This window comes from Colias philodice, chromosome 7, assembly GCF_061535455.1.
Source record: "Colias philodice isolate Cphi_HAF_F1 chromosome 7, ilColPhil1 Martin Lab GWU primary, whole genome shotgun sequence".
Lineage (NCBI taxonomy): Eukaryota > Metazoa > Arthropoda > Insecta > Lepidoptera > Pieridae > Colias > Colias philodice.
The window spans coordinates 6,858,821-6,879,745 of NC_143092.1; the positions used below are offsets into that span (position 1 = coordinate 6,858,821).

At 33.7% G+C, this 20,925-nt stretch overlaps 2 protein-coding genes across 2 annotated transcripts in view; both read left to right on the top strand.

Annotated features, from left to right (window-relative positions):
• LOC149487132 (uncharacterized) overlaps nucleotides 1-15,576 on the top strand; it is a 45,319-nt gene extending 29,743 nt beyond the window's left edge. Inside the window, exon 17 of the transcript XR_016315882.1 lies at nucleotides 15,440-15,576. The gene's annotated coding sequence lies outside the window, so the exon portion shown is untranslated. The remainder of the gene's footprint in view (nucleotides 1-15,439) is intronic.
• On the top strand, nucleotides 9,154-11,683 carry LOC149487134 (uncharacterized). The gene is made up of 3 exons (XM_089697374.1): nucleotides 9,154-9,304; nucleotides 10,387-10,670; nucleotides 11,009-11,683. The coding sequence occupies exons 1-3, from the start codon at nucleotides 9,184-9,186 to the stop codon at nucleotides 11,387-11,389; spliced, it is 786 nt and encodes a 261-aa protein (XP_089553500.1). The 5' UTR covers nucleotides 9,154-9,183; the 3' UTR covers nucleotides 11,390-11,683.
• Nucleotides 15,577-20,925: the final 5,349 nt, after the last annotated feature.

The window sequence follows — 20,925 nt, forward strand, 5'->3', positions numbered from 1 at the left end:
TGTTTATTTTGTGCCTTTTTGGCCAATATCAATAGATAAAATATATTCAATGAATTTTAAGCAAGTTGTCGTATCTTTTAAAATAAATATTACCAAAATATTATAAATCAATACCAACCTTCCAACTTCCAAACTACATCGTTCAAAATATAATAAAAATGGAAGTTATAAAACATTCTTTAATGTCTGGCTGGCCCATTCATGATATTGTTATTTTTTGTTATGTTTTAATCAATTTATACTCTAATGAGGCAATTTTATGTGTCAAAACTTGCTGGAAAGGAGAAACAGGTTTGCAAACTCATCGATGAATCTTAAAAACTTTTCTAAACTACGAATATAACCTTCCTATAAAACAATAAACAACAACAATAATCTACAAAAAATAGTATATATAGGTATATCTTATAAGATTCCTATTTATGTGAATGTTGCAATACCAGAGCTTTAACCTAAAAGATATAACGTAGGTCCCTATTACCAAATCAATATTATATTCGGTTATTAATATGATTAATATACTTAACTAGTCTATGCGAAAACCCATATAGGTCGTTCTACAAGAGATCCTGGAGTCCCCGCTACCATGCTTTGGGTTTGGCCGTCGAGGAGTTCAATTAATAATTATGTTCAATGTATTGTGTATTATGGTTCAATTATGTTGGGAGGATTTAAAATGTGTTTCTGTCAGAAAACCTTAATAACCTCACTTCTTCGGAACAACGGATTAATTTTATAGAAAGGGAATAAGTTAAGCTATTAAGTTCATTATCATTTTATCAGAATTATAGTTACCTAATAATATATGCAATTCAACAGAAATAAATACGACATATACCTATATGCAACGCAACAGCCTTAAATACGACATACAACTAATCACCGTTAGTTAAACACGAATTATTGGATATGTACATGCAAAAAAACTGTACAAAGGTTGTATGCTTATAAATCACAATAAAAGTCTCTCAAGACGCCTGTGAGGCCGGCGGAGGCTGCAGAGGAATTATGATTGCCGCGGGAAGGCTGTAAACTACGACAGGGTGCGCGATATCATTTGCAAACTTTCTTTTGTTATTGGACAGGGTCGGAACAATTAGATGATATAATTATTTTGTCATTGTGAATAACGACAGGATGTTATTATTTTCTAACTTGTTTAAAATGGCTTGTATGTAGGTAGTTCATGATTTTACCGAAAAGTAGCTTTTTACCCTTTTTACTATCAGGTTGCAATTGATTGTTAATTTCACTGTGTTCTTTACTATTTTTGGAAAATTTATATGAATAAGAATATAAATTACGTTTATCCTTCCTAGTAGAATTTATGGTAAGTATCTAAGCATAAATATAGATCTTTCTATCAAAAACAACGTATTTTTAGAAATACAAAACAAATATAATTTTTAGAGATTATTCTGTAAAAAAGAGCAAATTCTAGCCAGCCAGCTCTAACCAGCCAAGAAACCACAGACTATAGAGAACAATTGGCGCGCAAACGGCTCATGAGTGTACGGTGAGGCAGCCCTGCTAGCGTGGGGGGGGCACGAGGTGTCCGGCGCGCGCAGCGTGCGATAAAGCAGCCGCCGCGGGACTCCGGACCTCCAACATGGCGGAACAGATGTTGAGCTAATATGGATTATGATTCGAAAATTAAAAAAAATAATTACTGATTTGACATTGTGTATCATCTGTATTAGAGGTACCTACATGTAACTTAGTATTCTCTGATTGTAGAGATTTATATTTTATGTTACACAACATTGATCAAAATATGATTGTTTATTTAAATTTTGAAACGATCATATGCTCTACATATAGGTACTCTACAAACATGCGTATTCAACGATTTTGTATTTTCATTTATTAATATTTGAGTGAATTCCAGCTTCAAATGGTGTGAGCGTTAGTGTGCCTTTTTTACGATCGATTGTTGTGTTGACAACCTTTCTCTACTAATCCACACCATCAATTTTTATTTATAACTAGCCCCGGCTTCGCCAGTGGACCGTGGTACATATTTCGCAATAAAAGGTAGCCTATGTCCTTTCTCGGGTCTCAAAATATCTCCATACCAAATTTCATGCAAATTGGTTCAGTAGTTTAGGCTTGATTGAGTAACAGACAGACAGACAGAGTTACTTTCGCATTTATAATATTAGTATGGATGTATTAAAGGAAAAAAGTAATGTTATTAGTGTCCGGTTTAGTGTCCTGTAGCAGCCTATACAAAGCAGAAGTCAGTACTTCATACTGTAAACTGTTCATACCATACATCATCACAGTTTTTAAACTTAATTTACAGACGAATTTGTCTGGAAATCGTATCCACAAATTCTTTCGTTCATATATCTGGTGTCGGTCGCGCCGTGTAAATAATAATTAATTTTATTGTAAATGCTTATATTTTATTGCGGGATTTGTCAACAGAGTGCGCGATGTATTTTGTTGGCTGAAATATTTATTGTTCGTTTCTTAATGTTATGCCTAAATAGGATAAACGCCTATGTATGCGACCCTAAGACATACCAGTTCTTGAATAAAATATGTACCTATACAAGTAAATTTGAATAAATACAGGATTGTGGCGGGAGGTGTGATGAAATATGTTCAGTTGGAAATATTAAATCATATCTACCAGTAACGGTAAACGGCTGTCATATTGCACAATATTACCTATAAAATTATTTGAGATAACTACTTATCACAATATTTTTATGAACATTAACTTTAATTTCATAAACATAAAAATAAATACATATAGGTAGGTACAATATGAAAATATTCCTACGCGTAGTAAGTAGAGCCTATGTATCAGCAGAAAGCTTTAGAGATCATATCTAATCTTTTTGTCTGAATAGAGGTAGGTACTTCATATAAAAATGCTTTTTCAGATACCTCACTATGCGATAAGTCTGAAATCACAGAAGCAGTGAAGTAAAATAATCGTTAAAAGTTATGATTAAAATGTTTTGAATATGTAGGTATCTAACACCTATTTATTTTTAATGGAAACGGATAACCGTATACTTACCTAACTATAAAATGGTAATAAAGAGGATGAACAATGTCCTCATTCAGCAAATGACAATCGTTCGACTGTAAAGTTGGCAATGAGATGTTTTACGAGGCGATTTCGTGAATTCAATTTTGTGAAGAGTGCCCCATCGTAAACCTTTGGCCTAGACCGGATGAGCCATCTACATTACATTCGGTTTATCGAATCAATAAGTATACAGTCAATATACATATAATTCAAATGCTAAAACTAAATTTAATTACGTTAATTTATTTTTAAAAATATATATTATGTTCATATTATGTTAGACAAAAATTAGGCATTGAATTGCATTTAATTATTATGCTGTTTATAAATATTCTTACCAACATATATTTATCTCAACTCATCCGTTTCCAAATGTTTTAAAAATATTACTTGCCATTGTAAATAAAACAGAAGCAAATATAATAACGTCAAGTTCCCACTAGCGAGGAATCGTTATTCATCACAACGCATGTGTGTACGAAACCTTATCGTAACCAACGGGGGCTGAGGCCCGGTTATACTATATTTCTAAACCATGTTTACAGTTTCTATTGGTTCTTTGGTTGTTAAACCATAGATAGTATTATATCCGTTAATAAACTGTGTTTTAAAAATATAACCTTGCTGCTTTGTAATTATTGAAGTTTACTTCTTAAAGGGAGACTAGATTACTTTCTTTATACATACGTATTTAATTTTTTGCGTTTTAAGCTTCGGAGCTTGTTAGTAGGATCAATAAAAATTGTGTTTGCTTCAAAGGAATTTATTAATTTCTTGATTGTTTCCGATCCCTTTCATTTAATCTAACGTTTAATGAAACTATCAAATCTATATATTTATTTTCAGTAATTAACTATAGGAGCTGGTCAAATGTTAAAAGAAATTAAAGTTAATATTTCCAATTTTCTTGTAGCAAATTCTTGATTAAAGAACCTCGTGTTAAGAAATCTACCAACTAATTCATCATATTTTTATCGGTATTCATAAATCAGGTTTTACTAGAAAATTATTAAATATAATAATACAAAAATGTAGAGTCCGGGTAGAAAGTACTTAATCATAAGTTAACATCGGTACTTCAACGCATTTGGTTCCACCGATCTATAAACAGTGGAGCTAAGGTGATGACAGAACGAACACAGATCGCCTCATTACCAGCTCTTACAAACAAGACCGCATACTTATAACCAACCAAAATATCATAAAAACGCCACGTGTTTACACAAAAACATACTTTAACCACCAAAAATAGGGACCAATTTCCCGTCATAACACATTAAAGCAAATTTAAAACGGTAGGCACAATAGTATCTTTTAAACGAAGATACAGCTATTATTAGGTGTTAGCGTGAATATTTGACAGGTTGAAAACGTTTACAGATTGTAGGTATATTGCGGGGCAATCTGGCTTCCTGCTTTTAATGTAAACACTGTTTTGCTTGGCGTTGATTTAAAATAATAGCCTTCACATTATGTGCCGAATATTACTGCGATCAATTTTGCTCTCAACGTGCAATAAACCACGGAAGGTATTTAGAAAATTTATACCTCCTAGATTGCATCAACACTTTCATGCAATAGAACTCCCATAGTTTTCACATTATTGAAGAAATACATAACAATATTTGAGTAGATCTATGAACAAGTAAACACAGATAATAAAATGGCTGTTGGGCAACTAAAGATAAGAATTAAATTTATCTGAAAGTCATTAGGAAAACTGGCTTATAAATTTTAAGTTAGAAACAGGCTTAGGGATTTTAAACATCAATCAATTGTTATTTTCATTCCATTTAACATAACCCTCGCAGACTTGCAACAATGCTGAAAACATTTCTTCTGGCGGCAAAATCACTTCAGGTAAATTCTCCACCTCCCTCTTTCTCCGACCATATGATGCAGCAAACTGCGTTTGTGGCCGTTTTATGCCAGCATTTACAAAAATCGTCGGTTGTGGAGTTACCACAGATGTTGTATTATGTTTCGCCCTCATTGCATGTACTATCAAACATAACAAATATCCACCGAATGCCAAAAACGCCAATGTGGTCACTGACATTGAAAATATATTGCTTAGCTTACTGTTGCCTTCTTTCTTGTACAGCCCATCTTCATAGTCTGCTCTTTTTATGGGAGGAGCTCGCATGGCCATTGCTTGTGCCCCGAAATTTTCCATATAACTTGGTGTAGTCACTGTAGTATTGTAATATTCTGTTGTCATATCCTTTAACGAATTTTTCAGTTGCAATAACTTTTCTATGGATAACTCATTCAATAATTGAACTTCTGTAGTCACTTCACTTGATATTGTTTTGCATGATAGCAAGAGCAGTAAAAAAGATAACATGGTGACGTTTTTATTGTAGGACCTGGGTTGTAGAAATGATTATGCATCGTTGGTGACAAGAATTATTTTGGTCTACTGAGCACAACAGACAAACGGTCGTCTAACGGGATAGAGCTGTTATCTATCTTCATCTTTAACAGTCAGGAAGAGTGTTAACAGTTATTATATTTTATTTTTTTTAAACCGTAATGTATCAATTAAGCGACTCTACATGTTTTAGCTGTAGGTACGTTGATCATGTCGATTGTCGATCCTCATGAAATGTAATGTGTTCTTATATAAGGGCAAAATCTTTATAATAAAACAGATGTACCAAGATAGATTTCGTCTTGTAAACTGTAAATTAATAAGACACAAATAGTTATAAAATTACATGCATATGTATTAATAAATGTTTATTATATTTTCTTGTGTTAAGTTCAGACCTACAATTTTTTTCTCAAGCAATAAAAAATCATAGGTTGAATCAGATGGCGTTGCAAGTTGCAACTTAAAGGCGTGGGTGTGGGTGCGCTGAGAGCACAGTTGTCTAAGTAAGTAGGTAGTGTATTATTTATGTTTTAAAGTTTTAAACAATTACATATAAGAAAATAAAGTAAATATGTAACATAGATATTCATCATTACCTATTGTAGCTCTATTTTTGCCATGACAATGCGGTAGGTGCACTCAAATCTTATGTAATGAATAGGTTCCTATCTACAGTGTGATTGCGAAGAAATGCGTAGGTAATATTTTTTATCTTATGTTAAAAATTTGTTTTCAGTCTTTAATGAGTTTTTTTGTATGTGTGCAGTGTGGATAAACTCAAAAACAACATTCTTATTTCTTACGTAGTTAGGTACTAATCACTATCAGAATACCCATACCTACTTAAGGCATACCATACAGGGTTGCAAAAAAACAGTAAATTATGAGAAAAAACATGTTTTTTTTTGTTTTGTCAATGTTTTATGTTTAATTCAATGTTTTTTCTTTGTACTTTTACTGTGTTTTATTCATGTTTAAAACATTGATTAATATGTTGTAATCACCCATAGGCTTTATGTTTTCTGGACGCGATTACAGTCAGCGATGACCGCGATTGCAATCACTCATGTCCGTAGTAACGCGCCCAATGTTGTGTGAATCGGAACGCGATGTATGTACTTAGGAGCGAGCGCGCTTTTGTTGACAGTTTGACACTGACGTTAGCTTGTTTCAGTTTTTAAAAATATAAATAAAAAAATACAATCTCCCAGATTGGCCAAAATTTAGAGTATTTGGAGGAATCCTTATTAGTTGACTAAGTATTAAGTAAAATAATTATAATAATGTTAAAATTAAAGTTTCTTTATTTGAAATTCATTTAAAAAATTTCATTTAAAAAATTAACTTATCTAAGTAGTAATCTTAATTGGCTCTTAGTTCTGTACTAATATATTAAAAATTGTTACTTATTGTAATGCTGTATGATTACAAAGAAATAAATAAATAAATAAAATAAATAAATTTCGGTGTTCGTTGTTCGGTGTTCGGTGTTCGGTGTTCGGTGTTCGTTGTTCGTTGTTCGTTGTTCGCTGTTCGGTGTTCGGTGTTCGGTGTTCGTTGTTCGTTGTTCGTTGTTCGTTGTTCGATGTTCGATGTTCGTTGTTCGTTGTTCGTTGTTCGCTGTTCGCTGTTCGCTGTTCGCTGTTCGCTGTTCGCTGTTCGCTGTTCGCTGTTCGCTGTTCGCTGTTCGCTGTTCGCTGTTCGCTGTTCGCTGTTCGCTGTTCGCTGTTCGCTGTTCGCTGTTCGCTGTTCGCTGTTCGCTGTTCGCTGTTCGCTGTTCGCTGTTCGCTGTTCGCTGTTCGCTGTTCGCTGTTCGCTGTTCGCTGTTCGCTGTTCGCTGTTCGCTGTTCGCTGTTCGCTGTTCGCTGTTCGCTGTTCGCTGTTCGCTGTTCGCTGTTCGCTGTTCGGTGTTCGTTGTTCGTTGTTCGTTGTTCGTTGTTCGTTGTTCGTTGTTCGTTGTTCGTTGTTCGTTGTTCGGTGTTCGGTGTTCGCTGTTCGGTGTTCGTTGTTCGTTGTTCGTTGTTCGTTGTTCGTTGTTCGTTGTTCGTTGTTCGTTGTTCGTTGTTCGTTGTTCGTTGTTCGTTGTTCGTTGTTCGTTGTTCGTTGTTCGTTGTTCGTTGTTCGTTGTTCGTTGTTCGTTGTTCGTTGTTCGTTGTTCGTTGTTCGTTGTTCGTTGTTCGTTGTTCGTTGTTTTTTGTTCGTTGTTCGTTGTTCGTTGTTCGTTGTTCGTTGTTCGTTGTTCGTTGTTCGTTGTTCGTTGTTCGTTGTTCGTTGTTCGTTGTTCGTTGTTCGTTGTTCGTTGTTCGTTGTTCGTTGTTCGTTGTTCGTTGTTCGGTGTTTGGTGTTCGGTGTTCGGTGTTCGGTGTTCGTTGTTCGTTGTTCGTTGTTCGTTGTTCGGTGTTCGGTGTTCGGTGTTCGTTGTTCGTTGTTCGTTGTTCGTTGTTCGTTGTTCGCTGTTCGGTGTTCGGTGTTCGGTGTTCGGTGTTCGTTGTTCGTTGTTCGTTGTTCGTTGTTCATTGTTCGTTGTTCGTTGTTTGTAGTTTGTTGTTTGTTGTTTGGTGTTTTCCATAACTAATTTGATAAATTGTTTGTGCAGTTAAATTGAAATATTTATAATTTCTCTCCGTGATGAGTGTCTATGCTCTAATATGGGTACGTACTTCTCTATAAAATATATATATAATTGAGCTTTGGATGTAAATAAAAATTGATTAATTTGTATTGTGTTTACAATATAACATAAAGTGAACTAAAATTAATATACTGCCAATTATGTAGAGACTCATTAAAAATATACAAATTAACTTAAATAAATAATACCGATGAACCAATAAAAACGACGTAGGAATTACCACATCATTACCCAATTCTGAATAACTAATTGAAAATTAGAGAATTAATATTATAATTTATTCAGGAATTGCATTTCATTTTAATTATGCTTCAAAACTCAATCACTATTATAATCAAACTGAAGGTAAAACTTTTGGGACCAACGCGAACGGTGGTGTAATCAACCCGGGTCTGCTGAAAATTAGCGCTTTTGAATGGTTAGAACACCAATAAATTATTTACTTTTCAAATGAAACTTCTTTATGCCCGATAAAATTCCAAAAGTTCGCGTCATGGAGCAAGGCGACGATTTTAGTATCTTTGAATCTTCAAAGAAGTTTCATTTCTGACACGTGTGCTCGGCAACATCTTTAAACGTTGAATATTTTATGTTTCTTATAAGGTTTTTATTCGTGCAGTGTTACTTAATTTTCTTACTATCAAATCATGTCGAAACTATAAAAGGCGCTTGGCTAATGATTTTGATGAATGTGTATTTAAGTAGGCATTGCTAGAATTTTTTTAATTTTTTTTTAATTTAGTATTTTTCAGCGTTCTTATTTTTTCCAATAATATAAGGTGTGTTCAATACTTTTGTCGGAAATACAAGTTGCATAAGCCGTCCTTGTCCCGCAATGAATAAACTTAGAAATTCGAACTAATAGCGCCATCTGTTGTTGCGTTATAACATGTAGAGACACTTAAGATTCCTCTCAAGTCTCAACCGACTTTATTCTCAATACCAACCTAATTATAATAATGTACACCAATAATAAATTACTAATATTCTTAATTATTTCTCAAATAAAAACAGCCTGTATTGTAATCTCTCATTATTTTATGGTGCGATGGCTGCGCTTGCTACCTATTAATTCAAGAATCGAAGCATGGCTGAACATCTCATTGTAATGTCGTACATTGTCTAAAGATGGCGTCGCTTGTGATATTTTTTATTATTTTTCATGTTGTATCTGGAGATCAAAATTTAAGACGTGAAAGTGTAATTGATCATTTCACTAATGGGATGAAGTTTGCTAAAGATTTTTTGGGTAAGAAATCGAAAAACGAAATAAATATAATTTTCCTTATTTAGTTAGGTGTCTCCCTGTAGCGCTGCTCTAGATAAGTAGAGTTTTTCTTTCAATTTTATTATTCAGAATAAAATTTATAAAAAAAAAAACATTTTATAAAAGTTTGTAGGTGCTATTGTAGACTTTATTGATTATATTCCTACATTATCTTCGAATTGCTACATGCAATAATTATTCTATGGAAGAAGGTAATAACCAATAACCTATTAATACTTTTAATACTTAATCTATAAGAGAGAATAAACTTTAAGGTTTAATTAAATTGGTCATATTTTATTCGAAAATTAAATTTTATTTAAAAGGCTTATTACACTACCCGATATGAAGGGCCCTGCATCTAGGGTGGGCGTGTTCCCTAGTTAGTGTGGCGCTTATTACACTTCTCTGCGAATTGGGCCCTAACTCAGTTTATACGCGAATGTCTAGAGAGATAAACGTATTGTTGCATTTTACATTATGCCGCCGTCAGTATCGAAACTTCAAAAAGTTGCTGTAGCAGTGGCAACCGTTGACGCAATAACAAATATTAAAAAAAGAAGAGAAAGATCTGGGTGAAAGAGTATTTGCGGTTACGTGAAAAGCTTTCAAATATGCAAATACTAAGCGTGCTTGAACCGGGAGTTTTAATGAATTAATTAGAGTAGGTGCAGAACAATTTGAACACTTGTTGAGGTTTAAAACAATTAAATAAACAATTGATTTAAACAATTTATTTATTTGTTAACATGGCGGTGTGATCACAAACATTTGGAACTTCCCTTTTAAGTTATATAAACCTGTAGTAGGGAAGTTTGGTGACAGCTTACATACAAAAGCAGCCACTCCACGCACTAGTCGCGCGGCAACTGAGCTCCCTAACCGCCCTAAACGTTATTACATTACCCAATCTGCAGGGCGCTTAGGGAGCTAGGCAGATCGGGCAGACCCGATCGCCCTAAATCGGGACACTAACTCCCTAAGTCTTATTACACCACTCTTAGTTAGGGTTAGGGTCCCTAAAAATTGGGTGGTCTAATAAGCCTTTAAATTAACAATTACAGGATCAGAATCGGTAGCAATGAAAGTAGCAGATTTCGTCGTTCGTGCATTCCAGCCTAAGAAAAATCCCACATCACAAAGAAAACATCCAGTCTATCAAGAATACCCTTCTACGAGCTCTTTGCACTCAGAAGAAAATTATTCAAATGACAAATATCAGAATTATGATGTGAATGAATCCCCAAACCTTTTATCTCCATGGCGGCACTTGGTCAAGTTAATGGGCCTACAAACAAATCAAATCAGTGCTGTTGCTGTTAATGCCTTGATTTTCATCGCGCAAATGGTAAGACAATAAAATATTTAAACCATAGAAATCTCTATTTTTTACATAAAGTGTTAAGGTTTTTTGATTACTTTTTTCTCGATTTGAAATATTTCTGAATGCTGATTCTTTTAAATCAAACAACCAACTTGAACTACCTAGTTACCACAATATTATTAGTACGTCTGTGTTAGTACCTATACTACTAACGCCATCTGTCTAAAGTTCAGAAACTGAAGAATGAGGCATGAGTTGGATTCATAATTGCTTGTTTTCAAATAAATTCGTTAAATTTTAGAGAGCGAGTGCGTAATATGTAAGTAGTTAGTAACTACCTAATATTTAGATAATAATTTCAGATAACGACATTTTTATCTGGTCCAAAACGTCCAAACCGACAGGAGCGTTCTGATGATTTATCAACATGGATGTTAAATAAAGACTCGAAAAAATTACAAGAGCTCCTTGCAACTGCGAAAAACGAATCATTGCCTGATTTACTAGAAGACCTTATAAGGGAACAGGAATCTGAAGATACAAGTTGCATTCAGCTATTGGTATGCAAAATAACTCCATTTGTGAACAAAATGCAAAAAACTGTGTTTGGGAATGACGAGATTGTAAGTAATGAATACGGAGGATCGACTGCATTATACCGCCATCTGCCGTCACAAGAAGAATTTAAAAGCCAGAGTCACTTGTGTGAGAAACGGTTCAAAGAGTGCAATTTGAATGAATAAGCTATGTACAATAAATTTAGTAATTCAAATAAAACTTTAATAATAAAATAAGTAAGTGTGTAATAAAGAGCTAGATAGTCCGTCCTTTCTATCTTAATGAAAATCAATAAGTACCTAATACCAATCCTGCCTTGCTATTACAGACCCATTAACGAAAATACTCTGTCGAATCTTTTTCTTTGTCAGGTTCAATGTTTATAATGTTCTTTGATTTTTTTATTATACTGTTACCAACCTTGACTTTCTTTGTACAATTAGCCACTGCCTCAAAAAAAATACTTTCATTGAATCTAACTTATGGAACATAATATGTAATCTCTTACATCATGGTACGAGGATAATACTAGGATTTGTTATATGTCGTTTTATTTTATACCTACCTCAAATAAAACATATCTTCACCTTAATCTTTTTTTACCTTTACCCTAGACCTCACGTAATTAAAGGCTACCATTCAACCACATTATCTAACTACCAAACATTCACCACAAAACCGCACACAGACTACAAAATTTTAGCGATACATTTTTATACATTTTACTATTAAAAAAAGCCTTCATCTATTACAAGTTCACAGATATAATTCCTTCGATTTTAGTCTAGAACCTTTAGTACAAACATGTTCCAGTTACATAAAAAACAGTCAACTTTCGAATTTTACTCAGTCAACACGTACCTCTTACAAATAATGTATGTAAACGGTTATCAGTATCGAAGTTTGCCATAACGTTACATAATAAAGACCAATGACCGTGGCTGTCTAATGATTTTTTGTTATTAGTTATTACATAAGTAATGTCTGCGGTGTGAGACTGAGAGGCACGTGAGAAATTAGGTTTTTATTGTTAAATGTAAGGATGCCTTATGCAATTTATGGTACGTTCAGACGCGTGGCAAGCAGCCTGGCAAGCAGCCCGGCAAGTAGCCCGGCAAGCAGCCCGTGCGCTTACGCGACGGTACGAACAAACAAACACGGACGCATGCACAAACAACATGTGTACATGCTTGCACCCGTGCTTGTGCTCGTTGAATGTCACTTTGAAGTTTGAACACAAGCGTCTGAACCCACCATTACAAAGTGTGTCTTCTTGTGGCGATAACTATAATCAAGTACCTATCTATAAGATTCCACTTAATATTATGGCAAATGTGATTTAGTACCAAAAGGGAATATAAAAATAAAGTTAAATTTTAATGGAACAGTTTCTGATAGGACTTTTAATTACTTTGATATACGAGTATAAAGCTAAAGTACCTACTTAGGTAGTAGGTACCTATCTATGCTTCAATAGCTAGGTATAAGAAAATTACGCATTTAACACAAATCACATAACATATCAATAGAACAACGCACTATTGTTCATTGTACATATTTTTTTCACTATTGTCCATACAATATTTTAGATAGTCACATTAATATTACACAAAAAATATTAATAGTCGACGTGTCGACCCCTTATTCTTAAGTCAATAGAGCAATAAATAGTTATGTCGATTATGTTTATCTCTGCTATAAGAAAAATTATGAATCTCTCCCAGGTCCCAGCTCACAAGTCTATCCAAATTTCATAAAATAATAAGCATTAATAATTCAATAACTTGTAACTAATGATTAATCAACATATTTTGCATTTTTGTATAGGTAACCTGTGTTATAGACTATGTCTAGAAAGACAGTAGCGAGATCCTTTAAAAAAAATAAAATTAGGAGGCGTGATAAAACACTATTAGATGTGATGTAGGTTTGAAGTTTTAAAATTGGGATGTTAATGTGTAGATTAGGGATGTAACGATACCGATACCGATACCGATATATCGGCCGATATAATCGGCAAGCCGATATATCGGTATCGCCGATAATAAAACAACCGATACCGATATCAAACAATTAAAAAAACCGCGCCCAATGAACGATGCGGGAGGCCGCCCGCGCGTGCGCACTTTGTTTTCTGAAAAAACTCTACCAATAGTAAACTTTTATTAGGTACTGATTGTATGTGTATTACTTAAAGTTTAACTGAAAATAAATGGTTTTGTTGTTTTTTGATTTGGCATTTTTATTTAAAAGAATACGATTAACAGTTGAGTCTCTGTTAAATGTTGGTAACTTTTTATGCATAATTCACATTTATTTTTCTACCAAGCCATCGATATCGGTATCGGTATCGGTATCGCCGATACATTACTACAAATATCGGTATCTGTATCGTATCGGCAAAATCATGTATCGTTACATCCCTAGTGTAGATATATTACCTAGAGAACGTTTTTTGTTAACTAAGATGATGTAATAATTAGATAATAATAGATGGTACACAGAGAATGGTATTGCATAATAAAGCAAATAAGCAAAGAAAGTTCTGTCAGAATAATTCACACCTATCCTTTCCTCTAGTAGAGTGGAGGTATTTAAGAGTGGAATAAATATCAATTATCGTTGCATTGTAATTAACAATTGCCAAGAAAATACAAGAATACCTATCATAATATAGTAGTCAATAATATAACGTTTAATAAGCAAAAATATGACCTAGGTTCGCACGGGTTGTTGGTGGGTCCTTACTTCATCTAAGAAACTCTATCTCTTTTCAGGTGATTGGACGTAATCAGTCATTATTTTCACCTTTATGTGCCATTAAATATTTGCTGTAGATGTAAGTATAGTTATAAAAACAATAAACATATTGTAGGTACCTATATTAGATCCATATATTTTATTTTATCAATTAGGAAGAATTTTAACTGTACGTACATTATAACAACACATAGATACTTTCTATGAATGCAACTTTTATTTTTAAACTTTTAATTAGTTACATTTCATAAGTAATTCGTATATCTTTATCATTATACTAAAGCAGATGTTATCATAAAAATATAATACATATTTTAATATAAGTCGGACATTACTGTACTTTTTGAGAAAGTAATATTTTTTAAATATTTCCAAAAATTAACATAGGTAAAGAACATTTTATTAATTTCAATCATTATGCTTATGCGTACATATGATAAAATATTTTTATTTTAAATAATTAACTCCGAAATCAAGGTTTTAAGATCGTTGACAGTTGGTCGAAAGATTAATGTAATAATGGACATTTTCACGTTGGTCAAGTTCGCAGAGAAAGTGCATCTTTGTCTCACGGCAGGGCCAACCATAAAAAAAACAACCGAATTTAAAACAAAAACTTGGTAACTATTACGATCATTGACCTCATGCCGCTCTCAAATTATTTATAGACAGGTAATTTTTTTATGCAAACTTGCATTTCGATACTGTGTGTTCAATACAATGATAAAGTTTAGGTAGTGATTTTCCTAAACGACGTATTTATTATTTTAGAGGATCGAATGTATGTAATGAATGTAAAACTATACCTCAGATGTAGAGTTTTTTTTTTTTATGTATGAATGTTACATTTAAATATTTGTCCCGAATAATTGTCTAACTAATTAAACTTGTAGTTTTAATTTCAGGCATGAATTATTTATGTCTGATATTAAAACTACAAGTTTAATTATTAAAGAAAGGAGAAGCGAGAGCAAAAGCATTTGTAGGCGGTTATAAATCCATTACATACTATAATAGCACGATGAAAGCATATATGCCATAAGTTTGTTTTCTTTATAGGGTGGTGGCACCAATTATCGGCCATGTCAACTTTTTTTGAACTTTGACTGGGTGTTATTTTTACATTAATAGCTTTTTCTTTCTTACAGTGCCTTTTTCGGGTAGATAGATATTGAAACTCCATTACTACATTTGCAAAATTACGAATCCATTGTTACTTTATTAAATATAGAATTTTTATTTCGAATATGCCGATTTCCCTCAATATCGGCCACTAACAGCAAGATAACACCCTAATATCTGCCGTCTTTGGCCCTAATATCGGCATACCTTTTCTTAGGTGAAGTTAGATGAATAAAACTTAAAACTGGTAAATTTTTTTATAATCGATTGAGATGCAAATCATTTTTTTAACTCGCCTATCATGAATAGTCTTTTCGTTACATTGTCTTAAAAATTTAAAGTAATGTACCAAGTTCAGTATTCTTATAAGGGTTGATTTTTCAATCCTTGGATAAAACTTATTCGTCGAATAATGTATAAAACTACCATTTTAAAAACGTATTCTAATTGTCCGTATTTGACAGTTTACGTGACATTTTAATATTATAGTGTAATAGGTACTTTATTGGACGGATACGTTTTAACCGAGCATTGAAAAATCGGCCCTAAAACAAATAAAGATTCGGGGTTAAATGAGACTTGTGTCAATCAACTAGAAAAAGAATTGGCTTTGAAATGTTATAAGAAATCACCCAATCATTAAACCAACATATTCATAGAAACCAGGAGGATGGTGTGGTAAAGATTACGTGGTCTACGGATGTAGGGAAAACAACCATAAAGATTCTCCTGCTGCAGATATGACTAGCAAAACATTTATTGTTACTTTTTCACTGCCCTTAGCAACTTCATAAAATATGTTCTTCCATCTCTTAGGCCCTATTACTTTCCCTGTCTTCGGAAATATACTATAAAGCTCGTCTCATCCCCATTAATATTCTCCGTGGGTCTTGTAATATGTCTTCCGTTTCCGATTGATTTTATATTATGTTCTTGTAAGTCATTAAACCACTTTCTTCTGTAACTACAGCCCTGGCCAGCTTCTTTCATTTTAAAAACAAGGAATACCACTTTTTCCCTGGTTTTCCATTTTTAAACGGATTGGGTCTTTTATCTTCTTTTATAATATTTTTAACGCTATTTATCACGTTGCCACGTGATCCAGGAATCCGTAGATAGGAAAACCGTAGATCCGTATCAACCATTGAACAATTTCTTCTTCTTCATTTCGGTTTAAGACGGTATCTCTACCAACTGTGCATTCTGTGTCTATTCTTCCATGAAGTCTATCTTGTAAAGTGGTCCTCAGGATGTCGTATTGTCGAGATGCTTCTCTGATGCTCATATTTTGATTTTTGACGGCATTCACTGTCTCTATAATTTTACTATGGTCAACAAAAAGGACAAACAAAAAGGTCAACAAAAAGGAAAACGTTTGCAATAGCCAACGTTTTAGTTTTAGTTGATCTTTTGCTAGTTTAGATTGTGCTGGCATGATTTTGGCATAGCAATTAACAAAAATTAAAATACATCACCTCCCTGTTTATTGTAAAGTCCGACGGTAGTAGAAAAGGTTTTACTAAGGTGGCCGTTATTACGCATCAATTCGCTTTATATCGGCCGTAGCTAATAAAAATCGTTTTTAGGCGGCCGACTTTAGGATCCAGTGATAAAACGGAGCTGTTGTTTAATTTCTAACCTTATTAATATCACTGCTAACATATAAAATAGCTCAACATGTTATTTGAAGTTTTCGTGCCTTACCCCAATATCGACCACCCGGCCGATATTGAGATTTATCAGCAAATACAGATCCCCAATCTCGGCCCCGCAATTATTTCATTAAAAAGACAAATAAATGTAAAAACACATTATTTTATCGATAATTTGACTATTTTTCTTTGAGAACACATAATATTCAATACTATATGTTTGTTTAATTCCATTAAAATACTTATCAACGTAAAGCGTCGACTCAGCGATTTGACCACGCAATGCCGCCAAACTACGCACGTTTTTACCTGCACGTGCTCTATGGCTTACTGAATTTTCAAGAGTTGAGGTACCCACACCGAAATTTGGGAGGTTTTACTTATGTATATAGAGTCACTTTTTGCATAAAAACTTTTATGATTTAAGATCGATATTTATAGTTATATTCCGTTTTCTCGAAAAGGCCGATATTAGGAGCAGGCCGATAATAGGAGACTCCACCCTATTCCTAAATACTAATGATGCGTTCTGCTTCACATTTAGATCAAGCTTCACTTTCTATACCGCGACATTGTGCCTTTTTGATGAACTTGGAGAAAATATGGCCCTTCTATATAAATTAAACTTTAGATGACTACGATGGTTGTGATTAACATATTTAATAGAGTAACTGTAATTATATAAAATTAAAATATATAAGTATGTAGGTAGTTGAGTACAAATTTTATATATTTTTTATATTTAAAAAAATCGTTATCAACAACTTCACCCAAAATCGAAAGGTTTTAGTCATCTTTACAATGCCCAAATATGGATTACCAAAAGTCGTAATCAAATGAGATTATACAAACCGACAATCCTTCACGGCCTATGACAATCGGAATGCGGCGCGTCCTTGTAGGTCGTTGTAACTCGATAACGGCCTGCCATTGACCAGTAAAAGTTCAGCCACACAACCCATTTGATCTGGCTATCGATACAGAGCAAACCTCAGTGTGCATGCATACTATCCTGTTCTCTAGTCTGTAGTCTCAATTATTTCAATCAACCAATCGTAACGATCATTCATCTTTATCAATCCATACGATGCCGATGACTGGATGATCCTTATTACGTTAACTCTAGTGAGTATTCGTACATATTATATGATATTATCTACTAGATTCACTTTTGTTTTTAAGTTATAGGTAAAATACTGAAGGATCTTTGCAAAATAATTAACACTTACAAATGATTAGGTACAACAAGTGAATACAATGTTCAATCTGTGCTATCCTTTTCCTAATTACCTACACAGAAAAGAGTATATTATCATATAGAAGATACTTAAGTACCCTTAAATTCTTATTTGTCGGCAAATGCATACTTACTATGTACCTATCAAGTTTACGCGATGCGTGTGGAGTGTGGACGAACCATAATAACGAAAGCTAACATTTCGCTGCCCTACTGGCCCACTCTTACCACACACTCGATAACATTTTTGTTTACATCCATTTTTTTATTCGCAAACATATAATCTGTATTATTTTGGCGGCATTTGTGTCAATTTCTCTTTCTAAACCGTTGTGGTGGAACGCTAATGTGTTTGTCAAACTTTTTTACAAAATAACGATTCAACTCGTTACTGGTTCAGTAGCTTGAGTTTGATACTAATGAGGCAATAAAATATTGATGGATGAGCAAAAGATTTGCAGATTGTGCTTAAGTATCTATCAATTAAATTATTAAATCTTAAACTATGCGGCTTCCTAGTTCCTATTATGTACTTACTTAGATTAAAATAAATAAATATTGTTTATAAATTGGGTAGTTATATAGAATTCAATAGCTACTTAGGTACCTATAATATTTGGCAAGCACGGCATAAGGTACTGTATACTTATTCTCTCTTTAATTTATTTGACCCTTTTGGTTTCCGTTGTAAAAAAGATCAAAGCTATTTCTAAAAGATCTTTATAAAATAAGATACGTAGGTAGGTACCTAATAATTATAATAATATTTAATATGAACTAGCCGATCTTGAATATTTAGAAATTATAGTTAGACTTGACACAATTCCTAAGTTCCGCTTATTATGAAATGCTTTTCTTTTAGATCCGCTATCGAGAAAATTACTGAAGAAAGTAAATATGTTTCCATTGTTATGATCTTTTACATATAACTTTCATAAGATAATAGATATTTTAAAAACAATGGGCACATTATAATTGCACATTGTAAACAATAATGTACATAACTAATATCATACTATGTACGTAGGGAATCAGGAATGTTCAATGATATATTAATATGTAACACAAGCTTCTGCCTTTAGTTTACAGTAGATATTTAAATGTAAGATAAAAAATACCTATAAAAGTTTGCTAGGCTTTGAATCAATTTTAGCTAGGTAACAAATTAATGCCGATTTAAATATTCTATATTAAAGTAGAACTAAACGATAGTATAAAGTATAAACTACAATTTGTATAAAATCAGCAATGATGACGAACGTTAGTAAGTAAAGGTGCGTATAAATTAAGCGCGGCAGCCGCGCGAGCCAATGTTCGACCAGAGTTGACGTTCATTTGCTGCGCGAGCCAATATGTAGATATATTTTAAGTTGAACGTAGTTGCCGCGCGCGGCAGGCGATCCATCACGAACATCTCTTCTGTAGGATGCCAAAAGTGTAGAATTTTCTTTTTCAAGTCAGGAATAGGTATATCCATTTTCTTACTGATTTCTACCCACGCATCATACCTCAGCGATTTATTGTGGTATTGGGAGGATTTGCTGTTCTATAAAAATTCATTAGCGCCATACAATTGTATTAGTAAACGGCACTTTTCGTTGTCCATTTTTACGTATACGCCGCGCGAGCCGAATCACCAAAACTACAAACCGTCCACACGGCGCGCGAGCGAACGCCTGAAGTTCCTTTGATGCGGTCTCAAAAACCGACAGTGAGCGGATCGCCCCGCGGCACGTTCGAGCGCGGCAATGTTCGGGTCGCCGCGCGCGGCAATCCCGTCTAAATAGTGCGCGGCCGCCGCGCGCGCCTATGTTCGATGGTTTGCCGCGCTTAATTTATACGCGGCTTAACACGAAGCGGAAAAATCAATTACTATCTCCCTGTGCAATATCTATTGATTACATGAATCATAGACTTCGATTTTCATCCGTATTTTCTTCAAGAAAGCTGTTCACATTCCAAGTTTACAGTTACGAGCGCTATAGATGCAAATTGACAAAATATATATACTGGTAGGTAGCCTGCGCTGGTTTAAAAGTAACTTCAGTTTGGTGTAAATTGAAGATAATTTAGAAACTTGGTATACATACCCACTAGTTCATTCCACACTCGTGTGACAACAGATTATCAATATTACTTTAATCTGTCAAATGTATCTTACATTTACCCGCGATATATGAAGACGTTTTCACTTTTTATAGGCAACCTACTATTCTTTTGAAGCAACATCATGGGAAGAAGAGATTTTGAGATTTTATACTGGTACCTATCAGGCACAAAAGTATCGCATAAATAAATGTTAATTAAGGTAACTACTCAATTTTATCTAATCCTGCATTATGCAAAGTTGTAGGTACTAAGGAAATTAGACGAGAGAGTAAGTACTTATAGCGCACTAGAGTCTAGAATGTTCCTCTTACAATTAATTTAGATTATTTTTTTTTCATTCAGTCTTATATCACTGCTCGGAATTAGCCATCAATTCAAAATTTTGTAATTAAATAATGTACACAAAAGAGTGGAACTTAAAACATAATTTTATAGGTATATTTTGTAGTTAGTATGTGTGTGGGTATGTGTTACACCAATTTCATTTAGGTACTTTTTTCGGTAAAATGTACTTTAAACGAGGTGGGTTTTAAACAAGGATCTTACAATCTCCAAACTTGGCCGAAATTTAAGAGCAGGTTACATAATCAAATAATTAAAGCAAATTTTAATATTTTCCTCAATGAAACTTATTAAACGTCGATGGGTTTTATTGCTGTAAGAGCGGAATTCCCCGAAAAGAAAGTTGTTGACTCGTGTTTGTATTATGTTGTTCTTCTCAATGCAAAAGACAGTGATATGTAGGTATTTATATGCAACACTTGTATGTTTACTTCTATTTTACGTACGCTGCTGTAACTGTATGAATAGTAGATCATTCTTTTCAGATTTAATAAGTCTT

Excerpts from the sequence above, each read along its gene's own strand:
- LOC149487134 (XM_089697374.1), top strand. The coding sequence starts at position 9,184 with ATGGCGTCGCTTGTGATATTTTTTATTATTTTTCATGTTGTATCTGGA. Across the intron at positions 9,305-10,386 it reads GTTTGCTAAAGATTTTTTGG|GATCAGAATCGGTAGCAATG; the intron begins GTAAGAAATCGA and ends TAACAATTACAG. Across the intron at positions 10,671-11,008 it reads TGATTTTCATCGCGCAAATG|ATAACGACATTTTTATCTGG; the intron begins GTAAGACAATAA and ends TAATAATTTCAG.